Consider the following 13,616-nt stretch of genomic DNA (forward strand, 5'->3'; position numbering starts at 1 on the left):
TTTACCTTTCCACAGCTTCTTTATGAAGCAGTATCAAAAGGCACACAAAAATTTAAAGATGCCTGCAGTTTAACTTGTCCTGTATCAAAATAACACTGTTTTAGTATGTTTTCTTCCTAACAAATAGGATAGTGGAGTACCTTTATGACAGCTCAGCAGTTGGAACTCATTTCCATACATATAGTCAACAGCTCTGGATCAGATAAGAGTTTTCCTGATGAACTTACAGAAATGGGAGAAGGGTCTGCTTTTGTCAATGACACGCTTTTGCCAGTGAACAGCATTATTGCTTAGCCTCTCTCCTTGAACCTTTACAAGTTAGGTACCTATTGATAAACAGAAAAGTTTATTACTCCATGTGTATCTTGGTGCACCTACTGGTAACAGTTTAAAAGGGTAATATACCACTTCTATTCGTAGCATGTCCCCTCTCGCTAGAACACGAAGAACATATTCTAGTGAAAATGGCACACTCTCAAAGCATACCAAAGAAGAACTCTGTTACCAGAAGAATCATCCTTTTCTAAAATATGCATAAACACCAACATGAGAAAATAAATGTATTTAGCAAAATGAAACAGGGAAAATAAAAAATAAAATAATAAAGCAAAGCAACATGGAAGAGGTACACAGTACCAAGAATTTGCAGTCCTAGGAAACCACAACATTCTTCTCCTTCTCTTCAACAGGAATTTCTGTTCCAATGTCAGGGTATTTCATTAGTGTTTTTTGCAGCCCTCTTCTCTCAGACATTCTAGAGAGCATGAATGTACAAAGGAAATTTTCAAGAGCCCGTGCATATTAGAACACTAAAAGGACATAGGGAAAATTCAAGATGTAACAGCTCCTTCACCAGAGAAACCTCACATTAAGACATTAAGAAAGTTGCCTGGCCCACACAACAGATAATTTTCCCTTATTTAAGTCTTACCACTCAAATCTGCCAGAATGCACTACTTTCTTAGGAAAGCATTATCATTCATGCACCTTTTTAATGGCGTCTTTCTTTAGTAGGAGGAAACAGGAGATACAATTGTATGCTCTAAACTACGGGTAAGATAGCCACTGCTAACACAGGCTTGAAGAGTTAGGACATCTTTTATCAATTCCTGCATACAGTGTTTCAAATAATTTGAGAACAGTCAAACTACTTACAGCAATGAAAACGTGAAGCAAAGTCATTAAAAAGAAACAATCGGGGTTTTCTCAATACATTCACCGCTAACTAGGAGAAAGACATTTATCTCAGTGCTTGCATCAAGGAAGACTAATGCACAAAGGGATTTATATTTTCCTTCTTCAGCAAAATAAACACAGAAACAAGAAAAGTACGTACAAATAGCCAAATAAATATTACAAATGAGGGCTTCCCTCATCCTCCTCTAACAGTGACGTAACAGGCCCATGTAAAAGCTAAGTCAAAAAACATATGCCACTGAAAATGGAATTTCATAGACAATTTCATATTATTTCATAGATGTGATAGGATGAGGCGAGACTCGCTTTGTCTTAGAGATGAACTCTGAGGGGAGCAAAGCCACAGCTCAATAGCAGTGTTTTGTAAACAACAGAACTAAGTAGTTACTCGGGGTTGCCTACAGATGCTGCTTAACTACCCTGTCAACAGCACGTTTAATTCACTCAGGTAGAAGTAGTACTTAATGAAGAGGCCAAGATTACTCTCTGCTGCCGACAAGAACTGAAAAGTATTTCTGAAGTCACTGCTAATAACTTCTGGATGCGTTGTTTCACAGTTCTAAAACCCTTTACGCAGGGAACAAACCAAAGGTGCTGTATGAAAAAAGCACAAACTAAGGAATTCTAGAAGATTTAATCTTCTCTATCCCCGTCCGACAGAAAATGAGTAACATCAACTGAACAAACAAGCCAGCAGCTCACCTTACTTTATATTTAAGCACTTAAGGCTGACATGGTCCATAACCCACCCTTTAATTTAACGGCCAGAAAGCCCTAGGATTACTCCAGCTGACATGAAAATCAAGAGGAAAACCCATGTTGGTATGCTTTTCTAATATACCTCTCCTGTTAGCTGGTGCAAATGACCAAGTTCTCAAACATCTTTTGTTATGCTCCCTGCTGGATGAAGTAAGGGAAACTGGTACACACATTTAAACGCGTCATTCAACAGCAGTGATGCATTCAAATATTTACACCACACTGAGTATGTTAGAAGTGATCCTGGAAACCTAGGTTTTATATGTCAACCATCTAGCATAATAACAGTTTGTTCTCCCATAGTCCCAGTCTTGTTTGAGAGAACAAGGGTCTGTACATTCTGTTAAAAAATAAGGTCACTCTTCCAAATGTTGCTAGTTCTCAGCTCCAGTTCCAGCTTCTTCACAGAATCTCTCCTTCCAGATGCCCAGTCCACTCATCCAGCAGTAGTAAACCAAATTCCATTAGGTTGTTTCTGGTCAGTACGCAGGCAAAGCAGCCTGCAGTTACACTGTTTAGATAACGCAGTAGATTCCATTATAGTAAAAATCCTCCTCAGAGTCCTCACTGTCACAACTGCTGATTGACAAGATGGAGTAGATGGAAGGAATGATGCTGCTGTCATTGTCTGCGGCTGGGTTCACCAACATGTCCCGTTTCTCTGCATTTAAAACAGATAGAAAAATTAGTATTAGTCCCTGTACCCTCATATGCTGCCAAAAAAAACCCTATTTTTCTTTGATTCTTCTAAGCTCCCCCTAAAAGTTTGCATTAAGTCCTTCGAGCTACAGGGCACAGGATTTTTTTTTGCTTCAATTTTCAGCATTAAAAGAACATTCTGTTTGTTTATTGTTTTAAGTTTCCTATATGCCTCTTCATGTTCAGATAGCACAAATGAGAAAGAGACATTCCGGATCCCTTCAGTGGCACACAGTTGGCAGAAGGCAGTGGTTAGTTATTACAACACCCTGCCAGGTAAGAAAGAAGTATGCAACAAAATGTGATAACGTAATTAAAAATGTGGTAAGTAATGGCTGTTCAGGACTCTTAAGGCCCCATCAAAACCTCCACACATTTAAGAGCATACAGCATTATACTGGTGTCCATTATACTAAAGTTTATTATCTGAGTGGGCTTTCCAAGTGCTACTTCCATCATCATTTCAGTTTCAACTGATTTCTTCTTAGGAGTTCACGCTGAGTTAGACACATGGCTGTCTTCATCTGAACCACAATGTTTCCATCACTGAATGAGCAGATTGAACAGAAACAATTTTTCCTTCCCCCCTGAAGCACACCATGGTGAAGCTATATGATTTCCTACTACTAATCATTTCATCTAATTATAGCCTACCTTCACGTGATAGACACTACTAGCCTATTTCCTTTTTGTCTGAGCAAGCATGAAGACCATATTTTGCACCATGTGAAACCGAAGTTTTATTGGAGGGCTGCTCCAATAAAGGCAGCGCTTCATCTAATCGCCATCAGATACCTGATGAGACACTTCAATAGAGCTACAGCATATTCTGAAGCAGTGCATTTTATGCAAGAGGAGCATTAGTTCTGCAAAGGTGAAAGCAAATCAAGAAGCCATGCTGGACAACTTCCGGGCAGCATAGCATTTCCCGAGGGAATCAGACTGGCTTGGTTAAATAGGTGATGATTTCAGATTAGAAATAACACCGTTTAGCCATGTCATTCTCTGTCACCATGCAGAATCTGAAATATTGCAAAAGCACCTTTCATTAGGAATGATTTCAAAAAGGCTTGGCACACTGCAAAACAAAGGGTCGTGCACTCACATCTGTGAGGGGGAAAGCAGGACAATTATTTAAGAGAACACAATAGAAATTTGTTAAGGAGTAGCAAGAAGTTGTACATTTCAGCACCTAGATACCAGAGTTAATTGCTCTAGAAACAACATTGGAAGACGTAAGCAGAAGAGGAATACCTCCATACTGGAATTTTGCTCACTGCCCATATGGTCATACACAGCCTTTTAGCTATAACAATTTTTTGTGTTAAAACCACACAGATAAATTCCTTAAGAATTAGTATGGAAGAGTAACTGCCATTTCAGCCATGCGTTCACTTACATGACATATTCCCCAAATTCCCTTCAGAGATTTCCACATAAATCTAGCATGTCACAAATACTTCAGAGTTTATCATTAGGCATTGCTCTGCTGAGGTTTTGCAATGATGTAGTGGACAGTTCAATCAAAAAGATCAATTTTTTTAAGGCCCAAGTTTTACTCTTCTCTTTAAAATCTTTTGGTGAGACCATACGTTTAAGTCTTCCAGCTGGACTGTGACATTTATACTGAAGTCTTTCCCCAAAGTTTTTTTTATTTTACTGTGCAGTAAAGCTGGTTACGCCACATATCTTAAAATCATTTTCCCATCTCAATTTGCTGATTCTACCAATCATGAATATTGTCCAGCATATCTGCTGCGTTTCCTGAGCATCTCCTTAGTATATAGGTGCCAAAGAAATTTGTACGAAAGAGATGAAATGAGAGATTGTACTCATCATGCCACATCCACCCACCTCTCACCTTTCCGCTCTCTGATCAGGGTCAGGCGATGCTCTTTCATTTCCACATCCAGATTTTCTACCATCCTGTCAATGCAGTTATCCAGCACCAGAGAGCGTGTCTTTGACTTAATCTCCTGCCTGCAGATAGGGCATTCCACTTTGCGTTTTGTCCACTCATCTATACAGTAGGAGCAGAAGCTGTGAGCACAGTTCAGAGTGACTGCCTGTGGAATTTAAGGGAGAGACACTTATGAGCTCATGCTCAAACAAGTATGGTAAAGAAAAAAACCTCACCAAAGTCAGAAAGCGTTAAACGAATACTTTCCATAGGGAAAGGCTGAGGAAGAAGCCCAAAGGCCCTTTCTTTAGCCTCTGTAGGGGTTGCACATAAAATAACTCCCATGCCAGAGTACAGACAAGTTTACGTGTTAGTGGATTCACCATCATCATAGCAACTCTACAGCTAAGTCAGAAAATCAGGCAGAACAAATGAATTGCGTTATAACATCCTCCAATTTGAAAAGGTCAGATTATAGAATAACTCAGATAATTTAAGATAATATTCTGCATCTGAAATAAGAAACTACAATTCTAACCAACTCCTAGGTCATTTTAAGAAGGCTGACAGGTTTCCTACAGTAGAAATGAATTGAATGAAACCAAAATTCTAATAAAACATGAACAGATAGAACTGTCTGCATTTCAGGCATCACCTGCCTATAGCTTCTCAAATCAGTTTCTCTCTCTCAACTTTATGTGAACTACATAAACCATTTAGAACTTGATGAACACTGCACCTCCCTTCCCTTACTAGCCTGTCGTGACATCTAACACTGAAGCTGCCCAACCCCAGTCAACTTGAAGCAAGGTCTACCACAGAATGACCGAGCAGGCTGCCAGCAGCACCTCAAGAGCACCAGTTCAAACACTAGTAACTCCTGCAAGCCTGAATGCATCTTGGGATTTAGCATTCATATCTATGCAAGGAGAGACATTAAAGCCAAATTTGTTGTCCAAAAGAATTTTTAGACCAGACAGAATAGGTTTCTAGACCAACCCTTACCACAAGCCATCTGTTGGGTCTGCTAAGTTACAGAAGTAAAGAAAAGAAAGCTTGACTATTGCTTTAGCAGAACTAGAGAAAGTTTTTCAAGCCTCTTTACTGGCAAAGCCATACTGGCTTAAACATACCTCAATGAAGTGCTCAGAACAGATTGTGCACTGCAGCTCATTCTCTAACACATCATTCATCTGATTCAACACTTCTTCTTTTTGGGCTCTCACCTTTTCCTTCTCCACCTATTAGAAAAACAAACACAGTCAGTTATGAACAAGGCTCGATGCAATAATGGTGGGAACTGCACATGTGGAGGAAGGTAATACAAGTGGAAAATAATCCAGCTTTAAGTTTTTCCATGTCAACTCTGTGTTTGTTGTGTACCCAGATTTGTAACCTCCCTCCTTTTTGTAGTTACAGCAGTACGAAAACATTCCTGTCCATTATAGAGTGCTTGCAAGAAAGAGTAGCTGTTACTAAAGTTCCCTTCAGACTAAAGAAACTACAACCCAGATCAGCCTTCTCAAAATCTCTTATAACCTCTTTTTGGCATGAGTTTGGATTAAGTTAACAGAATGGTTTGATGCCTAATGTAAAGAGCAAAACAAAATAACACAAATATTTAAAACGTAAATATAAGAATTTAAAACATTTACTTGCATTTGACTGACCAAAATATTTTGTTGTTTAGGGTTAAATTAGGCTTCTAGGAATCTGCTACATCTTCTAAGAAGAACTATCCTTAAAGCAACAGTTGCAAAGATGACAGAAGAAAACAAAGCAAATAGCCGGAAGTATGAAACATCATCATTTCCAAGTGTAGAACACAGCACAAGATCCCTTTAATTATCTCCCACTCATCATCTTGACAGAGGCAGGAAGAAACATGGCTTATCTCATTCATTATTAAAATTTCATGTTGTTTCAGTCCTGTGCTCCCTTGTTCCACTGCTGGAACACGCTGCAGTTAAGTTGAGTCCATGCAAACTGAAAATGAAGCACCCACTTTTCCAATACAGTTTTTTTTTTTTTTAAAGAATGGAATGGGTCAGCTTCTCCTGTACAACATATTATTCAGATGTCCTGTGCTTTCTGTTTCATGGAGAAAGATCTGGCAGTAACTCTTTGATAATACTCCACAAATAGACCAAAGAGTATATCTACTGATATCCCCACCCTCACCTCCCACTCTTTCACGTTTCCATGCAAATTCTGGAAATCTGAATCAGCTGCCAGACCAAAATACCAGAGTTTTTCACCACAGAAGGCAACACACAGTCAAAGCAAATGTAAAACCATTTATTCTGCCACAGCATATCATATTTTGTTTATGGAGAACTTGGTTTTATTCCTTACCTTGGTTTCCTCCAGTTCTTTATTCTTGGCTCGAATTATCTCCTCAAAATCTTTTTTACTACGGCTCAGTTCTTCCATCAGAGCATGATGCTGTAATGATACCATCCCAAAAATAAGAGCGTTATTATAAGCTACCCTATTAAATATACATGGCTCTAATCGTGAGGTTCAGCATACTCGTTTCTCCTGTCTTCTCCTAAAAGAGCAACGCCTGTCTATATGAGCCACGGTGTTAAGTTAAGGCAGTTCACCCTGAACTTATAATTGCAATGTAGTGTCCGTTATTTATGACCTTCCCAGCAGTATGATACTTTTAATTTCCTCTCCCAAGTTACTTTCTCATCTATCATGAGACAACTCCCTCCCAGCAGTGATACAAATGACACGTAAATTCCTGTAGTTTTACAAGATAAAAGCAAGCAGCATTAAACAAGAAATACGTGCCATACAATATGCCTTTTTCCTCCTCGTTCCTTAAAGTCTACAGCAAAACTCACTACAGGACATGGTAGGAAAAATTAAAATTTGATAATAAGTGACAGATTGCCCAAGGAGAGTGTGGATGCCCCATCCCTGGAGGCATTCAAGGCCAGGCTGGATGTGGCTCTGGGCAGCCTGGTCTGCTGGTTGGTGACCCTGCACATAGCAGGGGGTTGAAACTCAATGAACATCGTGGTCCTTTTCAACCCAGGCCATTCTATGATTCTATGTCACTGCAGAATAAACCTGCACACCAGATGGTACAATAGCAACTTCTCTGAAGAGAGCTTACTCAAACTACTGAAGTTCCCTATGGATAACCAATGCAGCTGTATTTTGTGTACTTTGACTCTAATTGGAGTTGGAGCTTACACAATATTGGGTTCTACCAGAAATGATAGGCTGGACTGTCATAGGACATGGAAAATAGACAAGAAGAAAGGTTGTTCACATAATTGTTTTTAAATACACCAAAAGCTTATGAATAAGCTTTATATGACTTGGTAAAAAGCTGCAGAGAGGAAAAGGCCCAAAAGTACCACCTCAAAGTTTTCAATAATTAGCTGGATTTCTCCTGATTTTTCCCAGCTACGGCCTTGGGGAAAATTTGCAAAGAAGTAGCAAACAACTACTTCATAATCAAGAAAAACACCTGCACAAGCAGCCAATACTCAAAAGACTTTGGGCTATTATCACAGCTTATCAATGTTCTACCCAGACACAGCACGTTCCAGGCACCACTCCACAATTAATGACTCCAGCTGCTATTGCAGCATACTGGATGCATGTGTTCTTACATTTTTGCTCATCTACTTTGTAAAGATTTCAAAACAAAGACTGAGCCTCTGATATGGTGTGCAGTAGCACCTAAGTTCATAAAGAAAACTCAGCATACTACTCCAGACACCTTCCGGTACCACTGAATAACTGACTGCACGATTTCATTCCACTTTCAAAGCCTGTCTTAACAGACCACTCCATTTTGAAAGGCACGTTAAAATTCAGCCTAATGTTCCACTTGTTTGGCAACATCTGCAATTTACTTTACATTTCAGTTTGGTTTTCTGGTCACTATGTTGAGTGCATCCGTCACATTTGAGAATCAAGGGGTATTTGACACACAAGTATCATGAAAGCCTGCCAACATATGCAGCAGGGCTGGTTGAATCTCTTTTTGGATTAGACTTCCAAAAGAAAAGACCTTTTAGATAGAAAGCCTAGGAAAACTAAGCTTGTGACAATCTCTTTCAAAAACATTCCTAACCAAGACTAATTCTGTTTCCTGTGGTTCAAAACTACCAAGGCAACTTTCTCAAAACAGATAACCAGAGGACAGACCTCACAAAAATATCCACCAGCATGTTGACCAGATTCAAGCAGAATCACTACAGCTACTTAATACTTTCAAAAAGGACACATTCTCGTGTTATCTGCTGGCAAACAGCAACTCCCAAAAGGGAGGCTTGTCACTTTCTAACAATAATGTGATCTGTAGAAGATGAAGACCACTAGAAATGCACTTCAGGCACAGTCCTAGTCTTCCACCAGGAGTGGAAGCAGTAAGATTTAAGGATATGAGTTCCATAGTTAGACCAACTAGACTTAATTACTTGCCTCTTGCAGAACCTGGGCCAGCTGCTCCTTCAGATTCTCTTCCCCATCTTTCCATTTTACTCCCTGAAAAAAATCAAACACCAAAACTAGCCATTTTTGCAGTAAGAAAATGATTGGAGGAAGAAAAAAAAAATACTTGAATATAACACAAGAATGAAAAGAACAGTTTTGCACATGTAGAGGATATACTTAAAGCAACAGTGCTGACTTTCAGCAAAACCTGAAAAGGCCCACCCTAGCGATTCACGTGCACTACTGAAATTACAGCTCTCATTTACTGTGAAGAGCTGAAATGAATGTATCATTTACAGTTCCATACTTGGAACAATTCCATGTTACTTTAGCTCTGAAGACACTGCAGTGTTCACAGAAGCCAAGAAGCTGGCAATAGCTTACACACAAGAAAAAGCTGCAGCTTTATCTCTGAACACATTTAAATAGGTCAGACAGAGTTACAGCTTCAGGTGAGCTTCCCTTTATCCTAAGCACACAACTCCAAACCTCCTGTACTTCTGATTCAGTATTCTGCCTTTAGCAGCAGACTTTAAAGGAAGTAACTGATAAGTCCTGTAAGTAACTCCCAGAAGAATTCTTACTTCCTTTAAACCAGATTTCAAATAAAGTCAAACAGAAAGACAGACTTGTAGCTTCCTATCTAAAAAAAGTTATCAACATACACATACTGCTTGAAGGCACTTGCAGGTAGCAAGAAGAGACTATTTTTCTCATGTGAAAAACAAACAAACAACATAACCATCATCAACAACAACAAAAACCCTCCTTCCTCAAGCTCTGAATTAAGAGCGAAAGGCAAAAATGATGCACTTGTTTGAAAAGGAAATGGGTTTCCTGTGTGAATTTAGCGTTCATTCAGAAAAGCTGTACAAGAAAAACACCTCAAAAGACACAGACCAAAATGATTACCACCATTATACCTCTAGCTTCTGCTTCTCTTTACAGAATGTCCTCTCCAGCTCTTCCACCTGCTGCTGATGCTGTACTTGTTCTGTGCGCAGCTTGTCCTGCAACTCTTGCAGCTCCTTTTCCATTGCTAGGATCGTCTTCTGAGCAGCCTTCCTGCGCTTCTGCTTCGCAGTCAGAACTGCTGTCTGTTTCTCCTGCACTTTGACTTTTAACTTCTTTATATCTATGAGAGTTTTCCTCAGGTTTTCCAGGTCAGTCCATGACTGAGAAAGAGCAGAGTGTTTCTGGTCCTCGTGAGCAATAGCCACAGCTTTCTCAGAGCAATCAAGGCTACCACGCACCAGACCGCCATCGCCCTCACTTGATCCGGGAGAGGGCAGCTTGACATCCACCTTATCTGTCAACTGTTTTGCCTCCCCTACTCTTCCCAACAGATTACTCAAAGGTTCACCATCACATGACACTCTGTCCCTTTTGGATCTGGAATTTGAAGGGCCTTCTGATCCAGACGTCTCCGATTCCTCTGAAGTAAATTTACGTTTAGATCTTGAGCTCCTAGCTTTCCCCAGGTCACTCCTTTGGGCTAAAAAGGGTCTGATTTTCTCCCACTCCTCTTTAATTACTTCATACTCGTATTCTGCAGTCTCTTTGTTTTCCAAAGGCACTCCCAACTGGATACGGTCTCCTTCTGCTATAGGATAGGTTTTTGAAGGATCCAGGCGCTGCTTATTAAGCCAAACTCCATTTAGACTCTGAATATAAACAAAGAATCAGCAAGATTCAATATACGGTTACAAAGTCATCTGCAAGTTATTTCTGGCAACTGTAAACATATCTCTGCAGTACTGCAGACGGAACAAGCCACCTCTTTAAATAAACCTTGCAATATCCAACTTAATGGCTCAGTGCCCCATTTATTACAGTCAACGCATTACATTACTTACCTTGTATTATTACCACATTGCAGATCTTTGTGTACATGCACTAAGAACAAAATTTACATATGCACTTGTGCAGATGGAAAAGAATTAAGTCTAAGTGAAAGAAACTACCCAAAAGCTTCAGAGGAAATAAGAACTAGCCAACTGAAAAATTCTGCAATACATCACTGACAAGAACAAAGAACATTGCAGTAATTATTCTTGACAAAGTCACCCCAAATCCAAGAAGAAACTAGAAAAGAAAAATGAACAGAGAATCAGAGCTGTGCTCAAGATAAACTGCAGAATCATGAGCAACTGACGTATCTCAAAGAGATTCAACAAAACAACTCCACAAAAATGGCAGCAGTGATTACATAGAGGTAGTAATAGCTAATCTACCATAGATATTTCCAATCATAGACAGTAACATTTCAAAATTATACAATTACTGCAGCACAGCCTTGTTTGAGAGGGATTTTAACAGCAGCCAGTCCCTTCCTTTTTGGCTAATCTGCTGTTGACCTAAACATCCTTCAAGACTGTATGACACACTGAATGTTTTTTGCTGTGCTGGTGCTATTTTAAGGCAAGTTACTGATTCCACAGCTTTCAGCACGACTGAGAAAGTGCAGAGCTCATGATTAAAAAAAGAAAACAGATCGCCACTGAAAAAGACAGACCCAGCTGAAGACTCTGATCTCAACACTTTTTCTACATTCTGATCAGCTGAGGAGGACTTTAACTGGAATACATCTGAAGACAACGCAAAGCATGCTTTTTTTTCTAACAACAGATTCTCACTGTAGTTGGTTATAATCAAAGCAACTTTGCCACTGCAATACCAGTGTATCCCTTTCTTAGCAGTACAAGAACATTTATCTTTTTGAATGCTACCAATTCATTTATTTATTTTAAATTAGAGGAACACAAAGCAAGTTCACAGATTGCAAAGTGCTCTGTGTAGGACTGTAATTACCTGAGTATGCTAGAGTAAGTGATAAGTCCACATACAGAAAGCAATAAGGCCTGCATCCCAACTGCAGCAGACTAAAGCTTCCTGCTACAAAGGCACAACAGACACAGTGTGCTTCCATGAACCTTCCATCACACTTACACCATATTATAATCAAAGATCATACGTTGTTGGATGCCAAACGGGGTGCTATCTACAGTGAAACTAAGAGTAAAAGGTCTTTAGTCAGTCTCTGTACCTTATTATCCTTAACAGTCCACTGCCCTTCTGCATTTTGCTGGAAGACACAGTGCTTACGAGAAATCATCAAAGGACAGGTTTTTGACACCAGTTGGTACGTGAGATCTAATCCTCGGCCTACAGTTACCTAAAAAGAAAGCAGATGAAACAAAAATCAGCAAGACAGTAAATAAAAGTCATATGAGCTGAATGTAAGTACAGCAGAAATCTACCTTGATTAGCATCTGATAGCTATTTCCCAAGAGTTGAGGACAGTATGCTGTTTTGTGTTGTTAGGTGATGTTTTTTGTTTGTTTGCTTTGCTTTAAATTCAGAATTAGAAAATGAAGTTTGAAGCACTCTCTTTCTCTCCCATTGATAAAAATTTGATTGCTGCAAAACAGGTTACAGCCTTGGTCTCACAGAAAATTTTCTCAGCAGCAAAGCTGCTCAAAGTAGCTCTCACTCCATCCGTGCCTTGCCTCAGTCAAATCCTAACTAAACAGCATTTCTTCAAACCAGTGCAATAGTGTGGGTCTCAAAATCATGCTTACCCTCTTCTTGAGCTAACAGCATCTGTACAACTCTCTGTAAACAGGAAAGACACGGGACAAAAATAGCACAGAAAACTGTCATTAAGAAAAAAAACACACGTGCAATTGTTCCCTTAAAGTGTGATACCTAAACTACGTGCTGCTTATAACCACTCTGAAAGTAAGCTAAATAATGTGATCAGAATCCAACAGCATCTTCTGCAAGAAGCAGGCATAAGGTCATGGTACAGTTTGATAGTAGCTCGTTAAATCTGATCTAATTGCAGGCTGCCATTTAAAGCACAGCTCCGCTCTCCCTCTCTCCTCTGAACGATTATCACAGAGCAGAGTGCTGTGGCAAAGAGAGCTTCACCTCAGCGAGATTCTCCATGCAATCCTTACAGCCTGTGCTGCAAGTCTGGCACATTCCATACACAGCAACGTGCACCTGTTGCTGAGCGTGCGTGCACACCTCCCAGCTCCAAACACACCCGAGAATGCTTTTCCTTACATCCTACTGCGATACAATGGAAGCGAATACAATGCGAAGTATAACCGAAGTAACCGAGGCACGACAATCGAATATGCTGCACAGTGCTAACCCCGGCAAGCGAGGCCTTTTTCCCCTTACACTACAGTACCACAAACAGCTTCTGCGTAGACATCAGCTGCCGTTAGGGACCATAACAGCGAGGTATGCAGGAAATTAAGCTTCAGTCCCCGATCTCAACCTCCCCCCTCCCCCCACACCCCCTCACGTTACCGGCGCTGAAAGAAGCCGGCCCAGCCTCGGCTTTTCCCCTTGTTTCACCACCGGGCTCCACCACACCCGCTCTAGGAGGCCTTCCCCCCGACCTCACCACAGAAGGGCCGCCTCCCGCACCCCGCTGACCTGCGTGCCGGCCTCCAGCAGCAGCCAGCCGCCGCCCGCCCCGACCCGCCGCAGGCACCAGGCCGGCCTCGAGGCACCGCACGCTGCCATGCCGCCCTCGGCCCCGCAGCGGGTGGGCTCCCGGCGCTCCTCCGCTGTCCCGTCGGCC

At 40.7% G+C, this 13,616-nt stretch overlaps 1 protein-coding gene across 6 annotated transcripts; it reads right to left on the reverse strand.

The window, feature by feature from the left end:
- Positions 1 to 547: 547 nt before the first annotated feature.
- On the reverse strand, positions 548 to 13,612 carry RNF8 (ring finger protein 8). Of its 6 annotated transcripts, XM_046939224.1 has the most exons (9): positions 13,469 to 13,612; positions 12,598 to 12,631; positions 12,063 to 12,191; positions 9,940 to 10,680; positions 9,005 to 9,067; positions 6,911 to 7,000; positions 5,689 to 5,796; positions 4,517 to 4,721; positions 548 to 2,617 (listed from the first exon to the last, which is right to left on the reverse strand). In XM_046939224.1, the coding sequence occupies exons 3-9, from the start codon at positions 12,129 to 12,131 to the stop codon at positions 2,472 to 2,474; spliced, it is 1,422 nt and encodes a 473-aa protein (XP_046795180.1). In that variant the 5' UTR covers positions 12,132 to 12,191; positions 12,598 to 12,631; positions 13,469 to 13,612; the 3' UTR covers positions 548 to 2,471. The 6 variants fall into 6 exon arrangements, with proteins under 6 accessions (XP_046795180.1, XP_419487.3, XP_040553748.1 ...); XM_419487.6 differs by lacking the exon at positions 12,598 to 12,631; XM_040697814.2 differs by lacking the exon at positions 12,598 to 12,631 and having other exon boundaries at positions 4,510 to 4,721.
- Between the last annotated feature and the right edge of the window lie 4 nt (positions 13,613 to 13,616).

Source organism: Gallus gallus, chromosome 3, assembly GCF_016699485.2.
Source record: "Gallus gallus isolate bGalGal1 chromosome 3, bGalGal1.mat.broiler.GRCg7b, whole genome shotgun sequence".
In the NCBI taxonomy this organism is placed as follows: Eukaryota; Metazoa; Chordata; class Aves; order Galliformes; family Phasianidae; genus Gallus; species Gallus gallus.

Excerpts from the sequence above, each read along its gene's own strand:
- RNF8 (XM_419487.6), bottom strand. The coding sequence starts at position 13,558 with ATGGCAGCGTGCGGTGCCTCGAGGCCGGCCTGGTGCCTGCGGCGGGTC. Across the intron at positions 12,192-13,468 it reads TGCTGGAGGCCGGCACGCAG|GTAACTGTAGGCCGAGGATT; the intron begins GTCAGCGGGGTG and ends CTTTCTTTTTAG. Across the intron at positions 7,001-9,004 it reads TGGCCCAGGTTCTGCAAGAG|CATCATGCTCTGATGGAAGA; the intron begins GCAAGTAATTAA and ends GTATCATTACAG.